The 26,665-nt window shown below is 38.1% G+C and overlaps 1 protein-coding gene across 1 annotated transcript in view; it reads right to left on the reverse strand.

Moving 5' to 3' along the window:
• Positions 1-7,683: 7,683 nt before the first annotated feature.
• Positions 7,684-26,665, reverse strand: part of rtn4r (reticulon 4 receptor) — a 47,079-nt gene continuing 28,097 nt past the window's right edge. The window contains exon 2 of the mRNA XM_084945790.1: positions 7,684-9,763. Within this exon, the coding sequence (XP_084801916.1) occupies positions 8,382-9,763 (1,382 nt within the window). The 3' untranslated portion in view covers positions 7,684-8,381. The remainder of the gene's footprint in view (positions 9,764-26,665) is intronic.

The raw sequence follows: 26,665 nt of genomic DNA on the forward strand, positions 1-26,665 counted from the left end.
TGTGGGAGGAGAGAAATGATAGACCGGTCTACAGTTATACAATTTGTCAGGAGTGGAGATATGGCCAATATTTTTACTGCACAAAAGGACAAGCGCGCGATGGTAAAGTGGAAACTGTATCCAGGACAGAAACAACTGCATTACACTGCTAACAGAAAACTGACTCTTTGCAAGTGTCTGCACAGACTGCTTTTTCAACTTTGCTTTGTGTTGTCGGCTTTGTGTTCATATCTAAATACTTCGTATGTATGTAGCCTGCAGGTTTATATTGTTAAGTGGTAATTATGTGGCAATGCGTTTCAGGTCATTTTAAACAATAATGAAGAAGTAATGTCAAAAGTAATGTTTTAAGCAAAGTAATGAGTAATGTCTAATAAAATACTTTTCCTGAGTAACAATTCCAATTTACTTCCATTTATATATAAACTTCCATTTATATGTAAGTTTATATATTACTCTTTGGAAATGTACTCATCTTACATTTTCAATTAAATGGTAATTGGTACCTTGTAAATGGTAGTGAAGTCATGTGACTTTTTGATGCATTTTCATACAAGTTTACAAATATGACCCATGTTTAGTATATTTTTTCCAACATGAATAATAGCAGGTGACTGCTGGAAGAGAAAGGTGAGAATGAGGATGAGAGAGTGACATAAATAAACAGTAATAGAGGGGAAATTAGAGTGTGATTTGACAGAAAGTGAGTGTGATAGAGTCAGGGCAGTTAGTATGCAGAACGCAAACACTTTTAGACCCTCTGTCGAAGTCTGGAACTCCTCTGCAGTGAGCAGTCTAAACTTTCTCATATAAGCCTTCGCCTCGGGCCATGAGCTCAGATATTTCAGTCACATTCACTGAAGCTAAGGAAAAAAAATTGTCTTATTACTTATGATCAAAGGTTGGTGTTTTCTGGAGGAGACATAGAGCGTCTGCTAGAATTTGCATTAGAAGTTGAAGGCGGGTTATTTTCAGTGAATAAAGAGACATCCAGAAAAAGGCGGGGATTGGTTGTTTTCACTGCTTTTAAGCTCACTTCCTTTGAAGAAAGTTTACATGGATAAACATTGCTTCATGAAATCTAAATATGATCAGTGGGAATGAAGAGATAAATCTCTATTTCCCTGTTAAGACACATAGTTAGTCGACCTTAACTCTTTAAAATCTTCACAGCGAATTCCTTGAGCAGAGCCACCCCACAGCAAAGGCATAGGCAGTTAGGGTGAAAGATGTCAGGAAGATTAATCATGGTTACAGTGACAACATTATCAACAAAAATAGACTATTTATAGTAACACACAAATGGCAATTTCAGAATTTCCAACAATACTCAGCAGTGTCTGCTAGCATGACTTTAGCCATATAACCAGTGTATGAAAGCACTGGCCAAACAAATCTCACGCCAAATAAGAGGAATCTCACAGTCCTTCGTTCATGAAAAATATTGAGTAATATGGGTCAAGCGAGCTTTCTTTGCACACAGGACTGAGGCATAGTGTGGGCAGACCAAGAGGGGTCTGACGCTAATGAGCAGAGCGGTACACAGCCCAAAAGCTTAAGCCTGTGAGCCTGGGGTATGGCATATACAACCTAGGAGTTACAGACAAATTTCCACACATACTAAAATATATTTTCAGATTTGCCACAAGAGAAGTGTAGCAAATGTCACATTTAACTCAAGACTTGGAGCTCTTGGAGCAAAATGCTTAGACTGTGCAGATATTGCAGATCCATGTTTTTGTGTACATTTACAAATTTGTCTAAATATTTACTAATTTCAATGCATACAAATCTGAGTACACCCTAGACTGATGGAGGCTGAGTTACACACATTTGCAAAAATATGCTATTTAAATGAATCCAAAATGACTGTTTTCACAAAAAAAACCTGGAATGGTTGATGTTGTTTACATTTCTTCTTTTTCTTGGACTTTAAGATGGGAGAATATTAGTTTTTTCCTATCATACGTCTGTAACCATCACTGTTAAGTTCAATATGAATACATAAAAAAACTCTATGTATTAATTACCATAACCATATTATTATGTTATCATAAAGTACTCATTTCTGAGAAACACATACTGCTGGGTTAATAACATTTTGGTCAGTGACATAGTTTTTGTAGTTTCTGCACTGTATAGTGGATTTTCATTCGAATAATCAACATGTGATGGAAGTAGTCTTTCAGCTGTATGTCAAGACTTTTGATGAATGTAATTGTTGAGTAACTATAGACATTTTTATACATTTTCATTTTTTTTAATCCTGTTATTCCAACCATACCACAGATGGTGTAATAATTTTGATAGTTACTTCTGATTCATGCATACTCAACAGCCTCTTCCCACTTCAACTGATCACATGTGTCCAGCTTTTCCACAACCATCAGAGGGCTCATTTTAATTAGGACAATTAATGAGAAATTCACACTACCCTCTATCTGCCCTTCTTTTGGAGATAATAAAGAAACAACATTTAAGATGAGGTTTAATAATTTATTGAATTATATAATTAATTATGGATTATCTTTTAAATATAATTCTCTATTAATATTATTTTATAATGTTTTATTTATGGATTTAATATTTGCAATGTTGGCGCTTTAGCAGCAAGGCACTCATTTTTTTCTAGATTTTCTTTCTTTCTTTCTTTAAATATTATAGTACAATGTATCCAGCTAGCAATGTTTTTTTCTGTTGAACTTAATGTTACTCAACTTAAGAAGTGGCAGATACTAATAAATAGTGTATTGGATAACAGTGAGTATTAATTTCTTTTACCAAAAATACTCTAATCATTGATTTAAAAAAGGAGAATATATTATTCTATTAATATTATTGCTATTAGCATTAGAAATTTTTATATTATGCATTTTATATATAATGTAGCAAATATCTTTTTGCAAGCATTATTTACATGGATGTCAGCTGCAGATTGAAGAATCGAGACTAAATTCAACATTTTGCTTTGCTGATTATTTTTCCCTTAACATAATTTTTTGCATAGCCTGCAGTTATTTTGATTCCCAGCCAAGATGCTAATACATGTTGCATCCGGACCCTCGCTGCAGATGGAGTGCCCATAATTAGCTTCATTTCCCTTCATCAGTGCAAAAGGAGGGTGGAACTGTTACTCAGACCTAGAAATATAGTCAGTCTCAGGGGTGGATTTCAGCATCTGATGAAAAAGTTCTTGATGTCCAGCAGAAGCCTGCAGGCCTGGGTCATCATGATTCTAGACACTGTTAAATGGAGTTACAGCCTCAACGTTGCACAGTTGCAGATTTCACAGCCTCTACTGGGAACTTTAGGGGCTTGTAAAGAGTCCAAAGCTGATGGGATTTTAGTCCCCTTGGCGAGCAGCTGAAATAAAATTGGAATGATCCCGTCTTGAGTGGCTATATACAGCTGCAGTCCAACAGTTCAAATTTTGAACTTTGTTGTAGCAAGATTTTAAAAACAAACAAAATCACAAAGGGAAATCCAGAGAGAACAGAATGAAAAACAGAAAAATTCTAAAGGGAATGTAAATGTAAAGGGATAAGAGAGAACGTAAATGAAATGTGCTTTTAAGGGTGGATCATATCTTGTCAAGTGTTCCAAATTTTTGTGCTCCGAGAAACTCCAGCTTCCTCTCAGCATGAGTCTCTTTTTCAAATCTCCAATCCACCAGCGTGGTGCTTGCTAGAATGAAAATGCTTCTGATGATCAAGCTAATTTACAACTGTTCTCTTGATGTGAAGCATATTTTTACTCGAGTAATGCCTTTTAAGTAAAAGGGGACTCATATCAAAGTAATAATTCCTTCTGGGGCACTAGATATGTTTTGTTTGAAAAAGCAGAAATTGTGATTTAAAGAAAATCAATCTAGTACGTATGTAGTATGTGCTAGCATGAGCAGTGCTTTGTAATCAAAGCAGAATCATAGCTAATGACACAACACATTAGTGAAAACATATTTTCAAAGTAGAATTTAGGTTACATTCCTTTCCTTGAAAACAGAAAGCCAAAATCTCAGAAACTGGGACTGTAAAAACAGTGAGGTCAATAAGTATTTGATCACCCTGTGATTTTGCAAGTTCAAATATCCAGTTTTATTGTGGGATTGCAAATGTTTACAAAAGTATATCTAATTGCAAATTTGTATTTATTAAATATGCATGGAGAGCGTGGCAGATGAATCTGGGATGCATGTTTACTTTTTTAAATATCTGAAAACTAAGCTGCATAAAAGCAAATACTATTAAAAATGGCCTTGTAGCTGCCTTATGACCTCTTGTATTTTTCAAATGTCCAAAATCCTTTTGAAATATTAAAAACATTTACTGTTAATCAACAATAAAGATACAAAAAATCATCTGCCAATGTAAAAGTTTATCTGTAAAAAAACAACAACTTTGCCTCTAGATGTTAGAGTTCTAGTTATAGAAGGGCCCTTTGAGCAATTTAAATGGCTGTCATCAGCTATCAGCCCCTACGTATCACTGGCATGTAAAAGTCCACTTTCAACATTGGTCTGAGATTGGTAGGTGGAATTGGTCACAAAGAGATGTATGGTATGTATGTCCAATCTAGCCTTTCTTTAACAACATAAGCAAGCTGCTTTTATATTTGACCGACTTTTGTGTTTAATAACAATAGTATTTGTTTTGTTAAAAAATGTGTTTAAAAAACAAGTTTTGTTGTGTAAACTATAATCCAGATTAGTGGCCTATTAAATGGTTAAAGTCTAGGTTGGCTTTATAATTGAGAAATAAAGTAATATAGCTTGTCCTTCTAAAAAATTAAGTTAAATTCCACAGTTGAAACATAAGAAACATTATGTTACATATAAACCCTGCCATATGTTAGATCTGATCATTTTGCTTATTAGAAACTTTATATATTGGAAGTTTTTAACAAGCATGTAATGATTATATTTAAATTAGGTGGTCTTTTTTTAAACACATATCTCTTTACTGCCTAAACTGACATTGCCAATACCACACATTCAGACACAGTAGTAGATGGTGTTTCTAATACTATATGTGTTAGTCTAATTTGGTTGTATGGGGTCATTGACCTTCTGTGTTGTAAGTTATAATGATTGCACAGCCATTAAGGATCAAATCAGCTTCTAAAAAATTTTTCTGTTATTTCTCCCTCTGCTTGCTTCTTACTGTCTTTGAGGCTCGGGACCAGCACTCCTGCTGTTGGACAGAAAGACATCAACTCAGTGGTAAGTATTTTGGTTTTCCAATATATTAGCAACTGTCAGTGACATTTATATTAATCAGGCTGAACTTTCATCATACTTTAGATCAGCCTGTTTTACTTATTGTTTTATTTGTGCTTTGGTTTGGGGAAGTTGTTTCTTTACTGATCTTTTCCTGTCTTCTGTTATTAGACTTGAGATATGACTGCACTATGCTGTTGCTGTTGACTCCAGTTAATTCTACAAGACATGCTGTGTAAGTAAACAAACAACAACAGTTTGGTCTGCATTTCTTGAAAGATCACATCCCCCAAACTTAGTTTAGAGGGTCTACACTGTATATAGTGAAGTCTGCAAGTTTTCTAACAGCAAAATTTGTTTTGTTCCCAAATCATTTTGCACATCATTAGAATGAAAGTTATTGGCCATGTTTGCATAGCCCTTTTTAAAATGATGCTTTCATGACATTATTGTGTGCCGGGTGGTGGTCAGGGCTATCCAGACTAACAAGTGGGACATTGAATGTCACCTCTCCGGTGGGGAGGGAGCCTGAGATTGTCTAAATTGAGGTCTGTTCTATAAATGCAGAAAAAATGTTTTAAGAAAGCAATTAAGTTCATGTTCCAAAAAATATGATTGTTTGCTTGCAGGACAACAGGACAGATGAGTCCTCCGTCACAGATGCTGTGGTCAGTGAAGATGGTCGCCTGCAGGTTCAAGCTCATTGCATCTCCAACCCACATCCACTGCCACTGTACTTAAGGGAAGTTAAAGACTTTCTTCTGCACCTACATTTTGGTCACCTCGATCCATGACAGTCATTCAGGCAGTAATGCCTGGACTGGAAACAAGCCATCCTTAAAACATTACAACATTCCAGCTCCTGTGTTGGAATGAAAAACAAATGTGTTGTTTAAATTAGAGACTGCACTTGTGACAGAACAACAAATATATTTTATTTTGATTATATAAGTAAGTACAAAACAAACTTGTGGTAGGCCTAAACTTATTTTCAGAATAATTACATCTGAGACTTTGTTTCATTGTAAGATTATAACAGTGATTGTAATATAATTGTTTGTTGTTCATGAGAATAGTGTCCAGTATGTTGGCTGTTATACTTTTTTTGCATTTGAAAATAAAAGTCGAGCTGATTTTAACATCATTACAGAAAGTGTTAGTGTGTTATTTTTAATCATATTCAGGTTACAACACATTGATTTTTCATTTAGTTGAACTTGAAATGTTTGTCAGTAGGTAAACAATTAGTATTGTACAATCAGAAATATCAAGTTATTCTTAATACTGCAGACTTGCAATGTATAAGTTGTCCTAACAGTCATCTTAAGTAACCTTTACTTAGTTTTTTTGAGGCAACGAGCTTGCATAGTTTTTTTGAGTTCTGGGAACTAAATAGGTTTTTACTCTGTACTCAAAGTGAATAAGTTGCCTTAACTTAGTCATCTTAAGTAAACTTTACTCAATTCTTTTTGAGGCAAAGCATTTAAGATCAATATCCTCTCACCTCCCCCCTTCAGTTCTTTTAGATTTTAGGGTTAACCAGTGACAGCCGAAAGCTGCAGGAGTCCCAGCCTTCTACTTTTTCTACTTTGCAAAAAAGAGATGTAGGGCTGATGATAAGATCTTGACTTAATTTAGTGATAAATATAACTCCACATTATCCTGGCCTTGTGCATAAGCTGCCATGGGCCTACCACAGGCAACTAGCCCCAGCAGAGCTGTATGACAAGGAGACATTTTAAAGCTTAAATTATTCTGTATGCAGATATTTCATACTGTATTTTCTATGTGAAGAAAGCAAAGCAGTTCTTAATAAGATGCCTTGAGGTTCTCTTCTGTTCTCAAAGTCAAGGTTGTGATGTGAGGAGTCACTTTTTAAATATTCTTGCAGCATTTTCATACATTGCTTAATAATTCAATCAAAATGATGAGGGATGTGGCAGTGTAATATACAAAACTAGGTCTAATCATATTCTGAATTTTGTAAGCTGCCTGGAGCGAATCATTCAACATCATCATACTACATGTGCCGCAATCATTAAAGACTTGTAGATATACTGCATGCATGTATGTTAGATTATCCACTGATTTGTGTGATTTTTCAGAAAATACACGGGCCCATTACCTGAAAAAAATAAAGTGAAAAAAGTCTGAAAACTATGTCGCTCACAGGATAATTTTGCTGTTGGTCTAGCAGGTTCTCTTTGGACTGTGTTGAGCATCACAATGCTGAAACTTTGAAGAAGCTGAGCAAAAAACAACCACAACCTGGTTGAATAAAATTTTCAGTTGACTCTTCTTTTTTTTTTTTGATAAGGATTGTACCCCCTCCCAACATCTATAATAAATAGAGAAAATCGTTTTTTTTTTTTTCAAATGATAGCTTAAAACCTAAACTTCAGATCTAGAAAAATTGGATAGAAAGTATTTGTCCTATATGTTTAAAAACACCACACAATAACAACATCTAAGAAATAAGAACTTTTATTCATAATATATTCATACTTGTACACAAGTAAAATAAAATGCATATCTATGGTTCCATTGCAATCTCCATGAACAAACTGATAGCATTTTTTTTTTTTTTTGGTAAATGCTATCCATTATCCTTTCTGTCATGAAAATATAACTAAAATCAGGGGAGGCAAAACATTTTTTTTTTATAAACATAAAAAACCAAAACATTACCCAACAAATGCATGACTTTGAATAAATAATGGGGAGAGATTGTTTATCTTCATGAAACAGACCAAACATTCTTTGTGTGCTTTCTGTCTCTGATTTCCTGTACGAGTGTTCTTCTTCTTATGTTTTTTCGTCTTTTTTTTTCGTCTTCCAGTGGTCTGTCTAAGCAGTAAAAGCTTTTGAGAGGGAAAGGGAGGAGTCTCCAAAGTGTAGCTTAGACACAGTACAGTTGAGTACATAGAGAACAAACAATTTTGGGCACCAATTCATTATTTACATTAGATCTGTAGTGTTCTGTAAAGGCATCCATTTTGTTAAATGTACTCTAACATCTTCATTATTGTTTTTCCTCAGCAATGTTGGGTCAAAGTGACTCCTCTCTTTTTAGTCACTGCCAGCTTTAGATGCCACTGCATCTTCTGTATCATTGTCATGAGCATCAACATTCTTGAGTCCAGTGTTCTGAGGGAAAGCGGGAGTCCTAAGACATGGCTAGAGATATCCAGGTCATGGGAATGAAGAGAAAGTGCAGCACTTGCAAATTAGAACCCCGACCTTTGATGCAGTGGGTGTCTGATTTTGGCTTTTTGGAACACTTCTTTTTCTTTTTGTTTGATGCTGTGGATGATTCCAGGTTGTCTATAAGGTCAGGGTTTAAGTTTTCCAAAGACCTTTCCAGGGTGTTCGACAAGGTTCCTAGTGGTCCATCATTCTGCTTGTTTTGGGTCTCATTTTTTGTTCTTTCCGGATCCTTATATTTAGTTTTGGACATGTTCTCCTTTTCCTTAAGGGGGTTGTTAGTGATTTGGCGACTCTTTCCAGACAGGATAGAGGACTTGTCATTATCTCCAAGGCAACACCTGGGGATGGTGTCCCCCACAGGGCTTTCAGTGGAAAGGAATTTTCCAGACTGTGGCTTGGAGCTAAAGAGATTGGTCTGGATTTGAGGTGTTTCCACACATCCCTCCAAATCTTGGCTTTTCAGTCGTTTAAGGTCCTTTCCCGCCAGGAACTCGGGGACATTGCACTCCAACTCAGAGCTGGAACCTTTGAAACGTTTGAACCAGTCCCACAAGCTTCTGGCCCGACAATCACAAATCCACTGATTCCCATTTAAACGCAAATACTGGAGAGAAACCAGTGGGTCCATGGTCTCCCCTGTCAAGACGGTAAGATTGTTGAAGAACAAGAACAAGGATTTCAGCTTACCGAGGTCACTAAAAGCCCTGGGTTGGACATAAATAACCCGGTTTTGGTGTAGCAGCAGCCGGTCCAGATTGATTAACCCTCGAAACATGTTGTCTGTTACTATCTTGATCTTGTTATTGTGCAGGTGGAGATAGGTGAGGTTACCAAGATCCAGAAAAGTGTCATCATGCAGGGTTAGAATGTTATTGTCCTGCAGATAAAGGTACTGTAGAGAGAACATTCCTCGGAAAACCCCGACAGGGAGCTCTGACAGGCCACATCTGTGCAGGTGAAGGGTATGCAGCTTAGTTAAGCCCCGGAAGGCTGTTGGGCTGATGGTGCGGAGGTTGCTGTTGTCTCCAATGTCCAGTTCCTCCAGTTTTTCTAAGCCATAAAAGGCTCCAGCCTCAATGTAGCTGATGTTGTTGGAGTACAGCCAGAGAACAGTAAGATTATGGCAAGAACTGAAACTGGTGGACCGTACCACCGTCAGCTTGTTGCTCTGGAGAAATATTCGTTGGCTCCGTGCTGGGATCTCAGTAGGGATGGAAAACAGTCCTTGTTGTTGGCAAGCCACAGTGGGCCTGGGTTCTCTGTAGCACACACACTTGGCAGGGCAGCTGTCAGTCTGAGGCACAAGGTTCAGCCACATCACCAGAAAAAGGAGTCGCCCCCCTAAGGAGACAGAAAATCATCAGTGGATTAGTAATTAACATAGGCAGAAAGATTTACTAAAATAGGTAAAAACAAATGTCTCCAGGTCAGGTTGTAACATACAAAAACCCTTGAATCAATAAGTACATTTCAATCACACAGCAAATGTAGAAACAAGCCTGATGCAGAGCAATGAAAATTGTGGCTGAAACAGTTGCAAAGTTTCTACTTGATAATTTTGTGTTTTGTGACAGGATGTTACTATATAAGCAACATAAGACTCCACCAGTTAATGTGACAGTGCACACCAGCAAATTACAAAACAGACAAATTCCAAAATATTTAATTGCATGAAGTATAATATTCAGCACATTACTACAGAATACCTAATCCTCTTCGTAACAGAGATTCAGCATGAAATTCAACAGTCATGTTATTTGGATCTGGGGACACATTGCTTCCCTGATGACTCTGATGACTTAAAGACCTAAGCAGCTGAAGAAGTCTCATTTAAAATTGAGTGGGTGTGTTTTGTATGGAATTAGCTTGCTCTAATAGGGGGGGGGGACACAACTAAAGATGTTTTGATCGTCTAGAAACTGACATTTAACGTGAAGATTGCAAAGAAGCTTTCATGCCAGGGATTGATGCCAAGGGCCATTGTGGAAATGGGCTACAGGAATGTACAAGACATATTATATGACACACCGCGAGGTTTGTAAAAATCCATGTTTAAAGTAATGCATATTCATGACGCCACTGTTAGCATGAACTTGTTAAACACGACAATGACTGAAGTGGGCTCAATCATGTAAACAATGACTTTTGACATTATTCTGTTGTAGGAACAGCTGAGGTAAAAATAAAGTATCTATTGGGGCTGATATATCTTTCACGTAGCGATAAAGGTGTCAAAGTGTCACAAGCATGTCTAGTATCATCATGTAATGGCAGGTACTCCTTTAAATCTCTGAATCCTCTTCAGCTCCTGTTCTTACTGAAGATTTCCAATCTCTGCTCTCATGCACATGTGAGGAATCCCAGGTTTGCAGGCATGACAGGTAGTGAGCCTCTGGAAAATGCATGAGCCTTAGTCAGCCCTCCCTCCAGCCTCACTCTCCCTCTTCTCATTCCCTTGCAATGTGTTGTGGTGCAGCTCATCTCTGGACCTTGTTAAACGGAGCTCTGGTGTGGCCTGACAGCAGCCCTCTGCTGCACTTTCCTTGCAATCTCCCTGCTCAGCCGTCAGACTGCCACCGGAAAGCTGTCAAGGCTTTCCACTCTTTCTGCATCGCAGCACTTTTCCCTCAGCACTGCCTAACAATAGCAATATTTTATCGCACGGCACGCTTCGTGTATCTCCTATGCCGTCTTCATTTTTTTCCCTCTCTCTGCTGTCTATTCATTAACAGGCTATTTCCACCCACGCATTGCATGTCAAAGCCTGGGCTCCTCAGCTCTCTGCATAATGTCTTGTCTTTGTTAGCATCTGTTGAAAGATAGCATATGCCACACAATGTCATGAACTCCAAAACGCATCTTCACTGGATCAGACCAATTACACTATAACCAGAAATCTGACAGTCACAGCATCCTGGCAGTTTTGTATTATGTTACACTTTCATAATCAAGTATTTGATGTCATAGTGTATCAGTGTATCAGTGTCAGACCTTTCACCTTTCACTCTACAGAGAGTCATACACAATAATCTGAAACGTTACATAAAAAAGTATGCTTTGGAGCTGTCCCGATGTTGTTGTTGAGTTCAAGTTGTTGAGTTGTTGACACAAAATACAACAAGGTTATGGTGAAAAATCCATTCCTTATCAGCTTCTGCCAGCTTTGGTTTCAACTCTTAATCTTCTACTATCTCTTTTGTCAAAACATGGCTCAGAGCACAGCTTTCCTGCTTTCATACCCTGCCAGTAGCCTCTTTTCTAAGAGCTATATTATTGCACAATAGCAACCTTCTAGTCTGTTTAAGCGCGGACAAACTTCTTTGTTTTCTCTTGAGAGACACCCGAGTCAAGTACATCATTTCACCTTCTCTCTCTCCAAGACCAGCACCTCTATTTACATTTTCATTATTGGGGTGATCCATGTATTCTACAAAAACTAGTCTTGCAGTGTCTGTTTCACTGGCTGCTATTCTGTAGGTGAAAGTATCACTTTATTTACCCATCTTTTTGAATGGCAGTCTTTAAAACCTGGACTGAAACGTACTAAGAAATGCAAAAAGTACTTCATACTTTTTATTGTTTGAATTTCAGGATTGTGATAAAAGAAAAAACAAATCAATATTCTGAGAAAGAAAATCGTGAAAACAGTCAGTGTTGTAGATAAACAATATCAGCAGCCAACTCCCATCCAAAAATACTGGTATCAGTACCCTAGTAGTAGCTAGAGGATACAATACTGGAATGCAAAAACAGAGTTGTCAGCAAGAGCGGTATGAGTGGGTGCAGACTGCTTTGTTTACTTATTGTATGAGTGAGAAGTCACTTAGCCAGACTTCTCACTCATTTTCATGTGCCTCTGGCATGTTTGGAGTTGGTGCTCCTTTGTCTTAAAATACAACATACATTTAAATGCTCTGGACCTTCCAAGGAACACAGAGGGCATACTGGGACAGCAAATTCAGAGTGCTTCAGATTCATCACGGTGGCTTTGCTTTGAAGGGCTGGGGATTGGGCAGGGACAGCTAACATGACAGTCTTATCCCCTTGGCCCAGAGTGAAAGTGATGTCTCTGTCAAAGATGAATCACAGTAGTTCTCCAGAGGGACCTCCTGGCCTCCTTCAGAAATTATACATTATTGTGTTTTGAAAGGTAAGAGAAGAAGAAGGAGAAGAAGAAGAAGAACTGCATATGAGAGCAATGGTCCCTGACTGAAAGGTCATGTATGCTCCATGAATCCCTCTTTGTATGCATATTTTTCTTATATCAACGTGAAGAGAAACTGTGGATGATACTACTAGACCTCTTTACTAAAAATTACAGTAGGGTTATGTTCACAAAAAGTAAACTGCTTCCATAATCAAATAACTAATGTCATTAGAGTGGGATTAGAGTCAGAGGTTTCACCATTTACTCTGCAAAATGTACGCTGCTGATTTAAGAGTTTATATTATTGAATGCAGATTTTTTTCACGGATACATTTTACCAATTAAATTCTCACTTCCAAATACATTTACAATGTTTGACAAACACTTTCTTGCTTTCGTACTGTATCTCTGTCTTAAGCCACATGGTAAAAAGGATGAAGAAGCTTTAAAGATGTGGTTAATGTTGTGAAAGGGTGTATATATTAACCTGAACCACAATATTTTCCTAAATCTAACCAAGTAGTTTTGATGTCTGTGCCTAGTAAAACCCTGATCTGGGAGAAAGTTCAGCATTTTTACTGATGCTGCCACCATCCCATTTTCTTCTGAATTTGTCTGTCTTTAAAATGAGAACTGCTACCTTTCTGGCAGAAAGTCATACTGCTGCAGGGAGAAAATATGTTACCCTTAAAAGGTAACTGAAAATGCAGTTTTGTTGTATGGAAACATATTTTTTAGGATACCGGGTTGATATGACAGTTGCATGAAGTCCAATTTTAGCAAAGCCTATGCAACTAGAAATGAGAATCTGAGCTATAGAGTAATATAGGGCAATAACTTGAGGCACTGCATACTCACAAATCACAAACAGAAAACTGTTATGAAAAGTGAACACATAGATATGAAACTATATTGTACCACTAAGAAAACATTCCAAATTCATTATTTCTTTTTTAAAGACGAAACTACTTTTATGCTGTTTATGCGTTTATTTGTTTTCCCTCTGTCATTTAAAGTGTATCTTGACTTTTGGAACTCTACTGTATCAACTTTTTATGTAAGTGTTATGACACCACGTCTTTCTGTGTTAATTTATCCTCAGGGGTTGACTATTTTTGCTCTGTGTTCCCTTCCTTCTGGTATTAATTACAAAACAATATGACAGCTCTGTCTACTAAATTTCTTTCTTAAATACATTTGTTTGAGATTTATCATAAATGTTTGTAATCAACATGTCTTTGCCCTTTATTTTATTGCCTTCCTCTTGTTACTCTTTTTTTCCAGGCAGCAAATCATTTATTTATGATTCGATAGACGCTATAACCATCTTAATCTTCTAACATGGCTAAAGCTGTGAAAGATTTTATTGTAACACAAATCATTATGATTTCCTGATAGCACACTGTTGTCATTGGCCCTTTCATATTCACATTCAATTTATTGCCATTTACCCCAGTGTATCATGGAATAAGTGGTTTCTGTTTTAATCTATTATTATTATTATTATCATCATTATTAACTATTTTACATAAATAACGTAACTTGACATGATTTGATAGTTAAAACCAATGTACAGCACACTGGTATGAATGTGAAGAACCTGAACAAACGTTTATATGAAGAAATTAATTACATTTCTCTCTGTAAAGCTTCTCTTTTTGTCTGTTTAAACTTTGGATACATTCTAAAACTTTCATTGCTGTAGAGATTTTTACAAAATAATGTTTTATGAAAAGCAAGAATTACAGGGTAGCCTATAGTCCCTCGGTCATGACAGAACCGGAGGATATTCCATTTAAGTTTGCTTTGAACCTCTTTTCCTTCATAAGCCTGTGAAAAGTTTTATTAAGGAGAAGAAATGGTCTTCACTTTCAAGAGCTTCACGGAATTGCAGAGGAATTGGTTGGAAGGGCATATTCATATGGAAAAAAGTTATGATCTGAAGTCCACATTGACCTTTTTAATGCTACTATATTCACTCTGTCACTGAAAGTATAGTTTTCAAAAGAGACACTTTTCATCTGTTACTCGATTTTCATTGGTGTTAGTCTTACTTGTAAGTCAAGTTCTTCACTTATATATTCCAAAAGTTTTTTTTTCACATAACCTGCAGTAAATAGTATAACATTTACTTTCAAAGTTTTGTAAAAGGCAATTTAGTATTTATTATTGAAAAAGTTTTCTTTCTTTCTGCATCCGGATGTGGACCTGTTTCAATTTCAACCAACCTCCCAGAAGAATGTCCACAAAAACTCAAAACAAATACACAAAGACAGATTTGTGCTTGTCCTTACAATATTGATGAACCAGATGCTATAATCTTAAATAAAGATGCACACATCAGATCAAACAGGTTATTTAGGGCACGATGGACCAGAGACTTCAGCTGGAGTCTCTCAGCTAACCATAGAGTGTTGCTGGGGCACCAGTGGCAACTTTAGCAACCAGATGAGCACACAATTAGAAGACGAACATGGGGACAGATGAGGTCCTGTTTGACACACATCTGACACAGCACTTGCCCAAACAGATGGCTCATGAATAACTGAAGGAACCGGAGGTCGGCAGGCAGAGGAAAAAACTGAGCCAGCCAATGGTGTGTGTATGTAAAAAGGTGGGCCTGCATAGATTTGCATGCATATGCATTTACATACATTCTTTTATTGCCTGGAGAAATTTAAAATAAATGGCAATGCATCATGCACTGAATACTTCTGACTAAACCTAACTGTGGTAGACAAATAGGTGGTTATGTCAAACCACTGAGAAATGGCAGCAGTAACAAAAGGCAGTGGGCTGACAAGATCCTGACAGTTAGAGACTGAGCTTGCAATCAGAGGGCCGTCGGATCGAATCCCTGCTTGACTGGCAAGCAAGTGGAAGGGAAAGTGGAGGTGAAGAGTTCTCCCTTTCAACAACTGCCATCAAATTACCATCGACCCTTCAATGATGCACTGACCTCACAGCTGCTCAAATTGTCACTCAACAGGATATCATTCGAGGCTGTGTTAGGCTCAACATTTGCAAACTGTTAGCGCTGTATACCGCTGTGGAAGTAACTTGATAAATAAAAATACTCAACTAAAAATGTGCACACGTACTATAACAATAAATTTTTATTTAATGCTTTTTTGTACTTCAAATACCAAGAACATTTTACATATAACAAAACTATAACATCAGCTTATGCAACAAAATGTAATACTATAAGAGGACATGACTTAATGTTTCCTTGAGAGCCATAAAAACATTATTCAGTTCTTTTTAAGCAGTGCCGTGTTCAATTGCAGATAAATACTGAATAGTCAATGACATGTTCAATTGGTGGCATGTCCCCTAGTATATGATGGATAATTCTTGCATCAGCGATTGTGCAACTCTACAGTGCTCCTGCAACTATCAGTCAGTTTATCTACTAAATGGTACTGCCTTTTCTTCCAAGTTGCATTAATGATAGCTAAGATAGAGTTAGATATGCTTGAATGCCACTAAAATGAAATATTTGTGAGGTGGTGGCAAAGTGCCATTGGATTAGGGGGCAGAAATGGCATATTCCTCACAACTCTATTGTATGTTGGCAGCAAACCAAGTGGCCTTCAGTGCTTCTACAACTCACTATGAAATGTTCCATCGAAGGCGTTAGGAGTCAAGTCTACCCGTGAGGTTTTGCAGAATGGCTCAAATTCAGCTTTATACCCACCCCCACATGTCACAGACATGGACAATTTTCTTGTGTGAAACCATGCAAAATGCATAATTCAAGTAATGTTAACTGAAAATAATGCTAGCAGTGTGCGTGTTTGTGTGTGTGTGGTGGGGTTGGCTTTGAGGGACTGAAGGAGTTCAGATGCACTCCTTGAGCCACAGAAGACCAAAAATTCAGAATGGCCTACTTTAGGGTTTGTGCCATGCAGACTGCCAGTAGTGCAGTTTTTTGCTTAACAGAGTGTATGAGGCTTTACCTTATCTGCACATAGCTGGAAAGAAAATAAATGAGGGTAGCAGCTACAGTACATGCCCCCTGTGCCTGGATGTTGTTTTGCTCTGAGCTAGACTTTAGCGCAGGTGTTAACAACATTTACGATGCATTCTTTTTGGGGGGTTTAAACAGAGCAGACATGAAGTACCTGAGAGGATTAATGTGAAAATCTTTTCTGCAATGAAATTCAAAACAATGGTTAAACAACAGTTTAGAGCCAAACTAATAAAACAATGAGTGCAGTGTTTGTTTAATTGCATTTGTCAGTAATTTTTAATATTTTTTTTTATCATTAATGGGTGTTAGGTTACTCTTAAATGCATCTAATCATGGATGGATGGATGGATGTTTCCTAAGGTTTGCCACTATAATTTAGAAAGTACTTTGCATGGTCCAAACTGTGTTTGTTTTGATTTTTGTATTTAATTGTTTGCAATGTAACCAGTTCTATTTATTGAGTCATAGATGTTTCACATTAAATAAGTTATGTTGTTTCCAGAGTGTCTATTGTGGATGCACATCATGTTGAATGCAATAAAATATTTACCACTCCAAAAAAACAAGTCATGGTCCTGCATGTGTAAGTTGATGGAGACTGCTACAATCAGATTTAACGTATTGCCGTGGCATGAAAACGACGTATCACTAGTAATATTGTTCTCAATTATTTGAAAAGGATAACAGCCCATGCAAACGAAAGCTTCAGATAATGACACCATCACACATTAAGTGTTAAAAACAGAAAGTTTCTGCTCTGCTCTGAAAGTGTCAAAGCAGTGACAGCCCCCACAGGCGACCCTGTATATTGCTGCATCTAAAGATGATGAAACACAGTTTGGTCGAGCTGAGAACATGCGGTAATAAGTGGTTGCACAGCTTGATGTCATTGTAGCCTGTCTTTGCTGTGGGCAAATTTGAGCTTTCAAAGAATAGTATACTGTGTTTAGCAGGGCTGGAAGTAAAGTGGGTGCAAACATTAACCACTCAACATTTTTCTGATGGCTTCATTACTACAAAATTCCTATGTTTGGCAGATGCCCTCTTATACAAGCAATGATTGTGCTTGTTGAAGAGAAACAAGCTCTAGATAAATTGTTGCATTTGTGTGAGTTACAATTGGGGGGAAAATGCATCAAACAAGCACTTAATCTTTGTCCAGTCTAGACAAAACAAACGTCATTCTGTGAGTAATCCATGTAGTTGTTTGGGAGAATTGCTTTGAAGAAACGAGTAGCTATAGGGAAAACCAGCAAGGAATTCAGAATTCCTACCACCTTGTTGTTTTTGTTCTTGAGACAGGCGCTCAACTTAACCTTGCAAAACCCGTGCATCAATGATCGAAAAATTGCAAGCATATACATTAGTCACTCTGAGGTAATTCATTGGTGGGTGTACAGCAGAGACTGGTATTTTCAGTTGGCAGATTTCTCATTCATGTGAAAATGCAATGAATGACACAGGTATTTCAATGCCTAGGGGTGATAGGTAGAGAAAATGAGGCTGAAAATACTTCTGAAGACAAACCATTATTGACACCCCTTTTTACTGCCATAATGTGTTATCTAACCTTCTTCAGTCTTCTCCACTTTTGCAATATTGCACTCTGCTATACTGGCCTGCTGACTATGCTGGCTGGTTGCAAATGTGTCCTCTTCAATCACCTCGCACTGAAACTAGGAAAGAAGAAAGGCCCGTGTAGGAGCCATTTTTGGGTTGATACCTTATGTATGCTGCTAGAGGTCACCTTTTGGGTTTTTTGGTATGGTGTGTTTATGTGTAGGTATTTAAGGTAGACACACATAATTAACGCCAGGTGTTTTTGTTTGGGAGGAAGCAAACCGTTTGTAACCGCTGCGCTGTTATGTTAAATGGTGTTGGAATAAAGATTCTAAAGGTCAAGATAAGTACAGCTGGAGTTATTGGGCTGTACCAGTGATATCGCGTCACCCCCGCCAACGAACACCTCAGTGGCTTCAAGCGTAAGCTTATCCTCTACAGCCTGCTTGAACTACAGACCATCTCACACTGGTCGCAACACCTGTCAAGATGTTGATATTTCACAATCCATTAGTCATCACTACATTGCAACATCATTACATGACTAATCAGAACGAATTCCTCAGACATCTAAATACCAGTCAAAGAACTTTGTGACAGTTCCCCATCACACTAGTTGTGTCCAGGACTAGATCTCCCTATTAAGACATACACAAATGCGCAGAAGATTTGAGCGAACAATTGATAGTAACCACATGTAAAATGATTAAAAAAGTTAATCACAACAGTAATATGTCAGGCACTCAAGCTGAAATGGTACACTGTCCTGCCCCCTTTACTTGTGTACTAGTATTTTGAGTTCTGTGTTCTGGTTTGTTATTTGGTAATTTCAGCTTGTTTTCATTATTGCTGATGTCCGAATAATGTTAGTTTAAGTTTTGATTTCCCATGATGCCAATTTCATGGATATTACAGTGCTTTGAGTTTTTTCTTGTTACTTTAAAAATCTGTTTACTGCCTCTGTGTTCTTTTGTATCATGTTTAATGTGTGCTCTTTGAGCTCTATCTTTATTACTTCATTTTCTATTTGGTTTCATTGTGGGTGGCAAATGGGGTGGCTGTAGCTCAGGTGGCAGAGCGGCTCAGCCACTAACCAGAAGGTCAGTGGTTCGATCTGCTCCAGTGGCTGCTCCAGTCTGCATGCCAAATATCCTTGGGCAAACTACTAAGCCCATGTTGCTCTCCGATGCATCCATCGGAGTGTGAATGTGTATGAATGTTAGATACTTAGCACTTAAGCTTAGAAGTGCTTGTGTGAATGGGTGTGATTGGGTGAATGAATTAGCTGTACAAAGCGCTTTGAGTGCTCGGACAGAGTAGAAAAGCGCTATATAAGAACCAGTCCATTTACCATTGTGATTCTTTGTTCTTAGTTTTGTTTTTGTTTATTTCTTCAGGTTTCGATTTCCTAAGTACATTGTCATATTGTTTATTGCTATTCTTTGTCTTTTTTGGTTACTGTTAATTTCATGTTTTGTTAAGTCTTTTTGGTACTTTTGTCAGCTACTAAAAAATGCTTTGCTTTTTGTTACATGTGCCCTACACTCCACTAGTGGTGATATAATTAAACTGAAAACTATCGATATCTAATGAAAACATTTGTCTATAAACAGCTCATTTACTTCACTTCATTCATTTTGAGGCAGGGGTATCTTCTAGTCTCATCTGTTAGAGATGCTTTACTGAAGCCTCAGAAATGGTACTGGAGGCAGAGTTCTAGATTTTGAAGTAATACAAAACATTTTTGTGTAACAATGTGAAGAATTTCTTGTTGTTAAGCTCCCAGAGAATATGATTAGTTTTGATTTTGTTTTCCCCCTTCGAGCCTTTTTTTCCTCGGCAAATTCAAATAGTTTGTCTGCAAGTTATCTGTTTTTGTTAAGTTTCACTTCTCTCATCAGCAATGTTTTTAGTCACAGTAGGCGGCTCTGGGAACACGGTAGAGCATTTAGCAGCTTAAGAGACAGATTTTTCCCTTAGGCGCTGGTGAAGAGCAAAAGGCAGATAAAAGGAGAATAATAACTGGAGCAGTCAATAGATAGCCAGGCGAATAACTTGCGAATAAGTTGAAGTCACACAAATGACTGCTAATGTTGTTGTTGAATATGTACAAATGTATTTTTAACAGCATGTTTACAATATCATCATTAGGTTTTCAATACATTAGTCTTTTTTATAAATTGTTTCCACTATGTTATAAAAATGAATTAATGCTTTTGTGTTTTAATATTTATTTTTTTATCAGTCATTATTCAAACACAGGGCAAACACAGAAGGACAAATACCTGCTCTCAGATCCACGCCTACAGCCAATTTAGAGTCACCAAATAAGCTGACAGCAGGTCCCTAGAACTGTGAGAAGAAAGCCACACGCAGGTACAGAACATGAAAAACCTACACAGGGCCCCAGCTGACCAGCACGTTTGAACCACAGCACAACAGTACGATTCAAAACAGTGTAAGTCGGGGGGTGTTGTTTTTCTCAGTAAAATCACAGACTGCTCAACAGACAAAACGATAGAGCTCACTGTGATATCTGTCATACAGCACAGCAGTTATCAAGCTGTCATCTGGCAACAAATTGTTTAGCTATATGACACACAGGAAAGTATACCTTTGAAAGAGATGAAAAGGCAATCGTGCGGGATGTAAGATCCATGCCTTCTTAAAAAAGGTATGACATTTTAATAACATTTTAATAACATTTAATTGCCCTCTAGGAAAAGGAAATCAATGAGATCCCAAGAGGAAGAAGATGAATATGGGAGTTCCAGAAAATAAGATGAGGGGGGCAGCTAATGTCCAGTTTGCTGCATGATATAAAACACTGGGTTTGTGTAATTGTATGTAGGCATGTAATATTTATACTATTGACTCATACCGTAATGTCAGCAGGTTAACTGATTCCAATCATTTACAGCAGATCCAATCACTGCATGTGTTCTTTTAGGGTAGGAATTATGTATCCATTATCTCACGCACTTATTCTTTAGTTTGTTTTATTCCCTCTGTATGACTCATCAGACACACAGTAAAGGAACTACAGAGATGTCTGATGAGTCATAAGAAATCACAGGAAAATGAAAATGATGAAATACAAAAATTTTGTGGAAGACTGCAAGCATTAACTAATTCTGTCCAGCTTCCTTGTAGATCCATCTATTTTGGATGTGTAGGCAGCCCTGGAGGCATGTTGACCTGAAAAAGACAAACCTCTCCCTTCCTTTCATCTTCTGAGTCAGTTCCTGCAAGCAAATGTATTACAGCCAATATCATGAGGCCTACTTCTGCTGTTCTGCCCTGAAACAACAGCAGTGTTCTTAGCAATGTTTTGCACCTATCACATTGGATTTTTACCGGCCATTCTTTCAAAAATAGTGTTGTCAGAGGAATGCACTGGAATCTAGTTGCGTAATGAAAACTATTGAAAACCCGGTAAATAATTGTGGAGGCAGCAATACTGTCTGTGAGCAGATGTAGGTGGATTTTGACATTTGTGAGGTATAGGATCTCATATCTTCCCCTGCCTCCGCATACATCTGATTCATTCTTCATCCTAGACCTTCCACTTAAACCCAAAGCATGTGAAAACTGGAGGTTTGAAGCGGAATTTGGCCAGCATCCGCCGCTTCACCACTGACAGTATGTGCTGAGGCAAAGCAGACGGTAGAAAACTCACTGTGCTTAAAAGAAAAATGACAACCACTGGCAATTTGCTTGAAAATGGAATACAAATGGAGTGGAGTTGCAGGCCTTTATGAAAATAAGAGGTGAATAATAAAACCACATTTGTTTGCATAAGAACAGAATGACTGGAATGACTTAAAAGGGGCATTCTCTAATAAATTCTTAGTGTTTCATTTCAAAGTGAATATTTTGCTTGTGAGAACGCAAAATAGACAGAAAGGATAAGTAAGCCTTTCAAACTTTCTGATGTAAATGTCATAACACAAAACACTGAGTTAGCCATCTTATTGTTCTGAAACAGAGCAGGTATTTGTTGATTCTAGGATCTCAACTTCTGCAAAGGCCTTCATCTAGAATCTTCTTTAGTTTCAATGAGTAGGAAAGAATCTGATACTGGGCTTTTCCAACAGATATTTTTTAGGGACATGTTTTCCTAACCTCGACCCCTAAAAACAAAAAGAAATGGCTGAAGCCTGGTTTTTTTTAATAAGCGCACTTCACAGAGCGTCTTAAAGCGAGCACTCGCTCCTTTGGAATAATGAAAGGGGAAAGAGATGTGCATTATTTACCACCCGCCTCAGTACCGCCGCACCCTGCGTAGACAAAGTGGCCTAGTGCAGGAAATGGATTTTCCTGCAGGGGAGCTCAGATAAGAAGTATACGGGGAAGCAGTGTTGGGGAGTAACGGAATACATGTACCGCCGTTACGTATTTAAAATACAAAATATGAGTAACTGTATTCCGTTACAGTTACCGTTTAAAAAGGTGGTATTCAGAATACAGTTACTTTGTTGAAATAAATGGATTACACTGCGGTACTTTCCTGTTTCATTTTGTCGCGGGTCAGGACTGTTTGGGTTTTGTTTGACAGCTACGTTCTGTTGTTCCAGGCGGCAGCGTTACGGTTGCCATGGTTACAGGACGACGCTCTCTCTCTCTCTCTCTGCGACTGTGTGTTTCCTGGGTGAGAGAGCGCCTTTTCGTTGTTGTTGTTGTTGTGCTAAGCTAACAGGCAGAATGCTACAAGCATAGCTCTAAAGAATGTAGCATCATGGGCAGTGTAGTCCGTGTTGCAGGGAGAATGGACTGCCATATGGGTCTGTGAGCGCGAGGAGGGAGAAAAAGGGGAGTGGAAAGGTACGAGTTGTCATCGAGCAAAAACGGGAGCTGGAAGCATGTAAATATAATAATAACCACTGTAGCCAAGAAGAGAGCCTGACGAGCCCAGCTGTAAGTAAGCTATTAAGACTCGACTGTACACTGTGTTCGTGTTTTCCTCCGAAAACAATAAGTTCTGTTGCAGCAGTCTTTCAACGCCTCTCTCTGTCTCTCGCAAGAAAAGTTGACCCACACAACAAAGTAAAGCTATTTTTCGGCTACGAGCCGACAGGGACCCCGCCGTATTAGTCAGAGGTCCCTTTACTACAGTTCGGAGTCGCGGACCTTCAGTAATAGTAATAAATCACACAGCAATAGTACATTCACGTTGTTGTTGTTTTATCCTATTGTAAAGTGTCCTTGGGTGACTTGAAAGGCGCTAATAAATAAAATTTATTATTATTATTATTATTATTATTATTGTAAAAAGCATGATAATATATTAAGTATTCCAAAGTATTCAGAATACGTTACTGTCATTGTGTAACGTAACGGAATACGTTACAGAATACATTTTGGGGCATGTATTCTGTATTCTGTAATGGAATACATTTTAAAAGTAACCTTCCCAACACTGCGGGGAAGGAAGGACAGAAAAAAAAAAACAGGGGTGAAAACAGAGAGACATTAGCCAAACCCAGAATCAGTTAAATTTCTTCACATCAACCTGTCTACTATCTCCACCTCATCCTCCCTGTTGGCCTGATAAGGGCAGTTCTTTACATCAGAGGCCTCCACGGATCAGTAACCTTTTTTACTGAAAAGGTCGAGCATTGGCCCAAAGCTCAGTTCATGCTGGGAAGTCATCATCCCTGCTCTTTATCTCCCAGGCGAGGGATGATCCAAGGCTGAGTGCCATGTCAGAATGCCCCCAATACGCCCTCTAACCTCTTCAATTTCTGGGCTGCTCCCAGAGATAGAGAGAGGAAGTGTAAACTTGGTTATATACTCACAAGTGTGCATCACATCACACTATCCAATAAGACCAGAGTGGCAGACCACTAGTGGCTCACAGTGATGCTGCAGTGTCCGAGCAATGGGTTGGTCAGCCTACACCCCTCCCTTCTGAACAAAACAGTCACGAGTTGAGAAGAGGGGATAAACACACCAGCATATGGCGGCCACCTGAAACTTTAGCTTGCCTCCCAGAATCCAAAAACCTAAAGCAATTTGCACACATCACTTAACCGGATTCCAACACAGGTGTGTATGTGTGTGTATCTGTTTATATGAAATTGCATACAAGTATTTGTGTGTATTGTTGTTGCTGTCACTGTAACACTGTAAATGATGCGCTGGCGCAATTTGCGTGTCACTGTAGTGTGGGATGACCCAACTGACAAGACTTCCTGCTTTGCTGCCTGGGTAATGAGTCATTCCAGCCCTGGAGAAAAACAATCTGGTATTTTTAAACTGCATCCTTCAGCTGTTCCTTTCTCCCTCGAGCTTCATCTTGTAAGCTCTCAGTGGCTTGTAATACGAATGCCATTTGTAGTTCTTGCGCTAATGGGCCTGATATGTCTGAATAATAGAAATGCATTGCAGACCTTTTAATGGTACTCTTGGTTCATCCATGCCCCAACAATTTTGATTTAATGCTCTACACAATGCAGCAAAATGTGAGATTACCATTTAATCAGTAGTCCAGTGCTATTAGCATTTTTTCAGGTTATAACACTCCAGCGTTTTGAATGTTAAAAGCGAGGCAAACACTATGTGCTACATAAATTTTAGAAAGTATGTTAGTCTCAGTTTTAGAATCCCACAGCACCGAAATATAAGAATATGAGTTTGAGGGAGCTGTTGGATAAAATAAAAATGAGATGGCCAATACGTCCCAAAATTAAACAGTGCACAAATATTTAGATTAGAATTAACTGATCTACCACTGCAAGAATACTACGAATGTTGAGTGTCTTTGAACGTAGCTGGTAAATTATTTTAGAAGTTGATTTTAGGGAGAAAAATGTTCATATTGTGTTATATTATGTGGCTGTTTTGTTGTGTTGAGATTTATCTGATTAATTGCATCACATTGTAGGTTCAGTAGGTTCAATTTGTATATATGCAAAACTCAAAAGCCACCTCAATCCCAGGTCTGTGTTATATAATCTCACACCATAGCTTAACAGCTGACACCTGCAAATTTACTTTCGTTTTTTGAGTCACTTCACTAAAGATGACAAACAATTATTAGTAAGTTGCTGCAAAACTCACTAAATACAACATGTTATCTTTATGGGAATTTGATGTGTGTGAAAATGAATTTCTTATGATCCGTGAGTTTTAAGGAGCTTGGAAATAAAAGCAACTGGACTAGTTTCTTCAAGATGTTTCACCTCCCCATCTGAGAAGCTTCTTCAGTTCTAAGTCTAAATGGTAGAGAGGCCCAGGTGGGAGTTGTCGCTTAAGAGGGTCGTTGACCCACTATTGATCATGTGGCTTACCACATGAGCCAAGGTGTGAAAAAGAGTGTGGGTCATTATTAGCAGGGGTTTGGGGTGAAACCATTGTGAGACCTTGCCTCACCCTAACATGCGACTTGTTGAGATCAACTGATGCAAGATGTGATAATGATATACAATATTGCACAGATACTTTAGCACAGTGTTTGTTATATCTTTTTTATGTGTGTTGAAAGGCAGGAATATGAACTGCAGATGACTATAATTTACATACTGCATTCTTGCTTGTCACAGTCAAGGGTCACAGAAAATGTTACAAAGTGCTGCCAGTGGTTCTTGGGCCACACTTTGAGAACTGTGGCTCTAAGTGTTCTTTTGGCATTTCCACATCCCAGAATCTACTCCTAAGAAGCCATCAAGTCCTCGTTTCTATTTAACATTCTTTGATTGTTTGTGTTTACATACACGGCTTCTGTTCATGTTATGCAATTTTATTAGCTGGTAGTTTAGCATGCTGTTCACATATGCATGCTGCTGAACATGTGGCCCTGTTAGAAAAACAAGAAGGAAAAAGAGAAAGACAGACGGCGCTGGACAAAATACCGCTTGATCCCCTCTCATCTGAAAACCTCTAAAGTCGACTCTCCTACTGACTGCATTCTGCTTAGAGGAGCTTCAGCACGGTGCCACATTACCTGAGCAGCCATCGCCTGACAGCAGGGATTTCAATCATTGTGCTTGGCTCATATCTGTATTTCCTCCTTCACCACCTCCCCCACATTCCCAATGCAGCCACCTGCCACTGTCATGCTAATTTACTAGTGCACACTGATGTGAGCACTCATGTTTTAGGGCTTTCTCAGAGACACCATCATTGGCTGGCAATTAAAGTTTTGTGTAATTTAAAAAAGGAAATATGAATAGAAACAAGAACAACTTTGCACTCTCCTGAGGAAAATTTGACATGACAATGGAAGATGGTTATACACGTTTTACAAAGAACAAAATAGCTTTGAAACAAGTATGACAGAGAGCAAAGAAAAGTACTGTAACTACATTCATCTTCACAGGTAGGCAGTGCATTTCTCCAGGGCATCTATAAATAGCAGCTGTGCAGCAACTGCAGTGGTTAACAATAGATTATGTTTGCGCTTTCACTTCTGCTGCAACTAAGGTAAATGACCTCCAGTGAAGCAGAGTAAACGGGAAAATAGATGCTCTGTGTTTTTTCTAAGAAAGAAATTATGAGATTGCCATTAGTCTGGCTAACAAAGCAAAATGCAAGAGCGCTGCAATGAATTGAACATATA

The sequence above is a fragment of the Perissodus microlepis genome, chromosome 12 (assembly GCF_051167445.1).
Source record: "Perissodus microlepis isolate ML-2025 ecotype Zambia chromosome 12, ASM5116744v1, whole genome shotgun sequence".
NCBI classification, from domain to species: Eukaryota; Metazoa; Chordata; class Actinopteri; order Cichliformes; family Cichlidae; genus Perissodus; species Perissodus microlepis.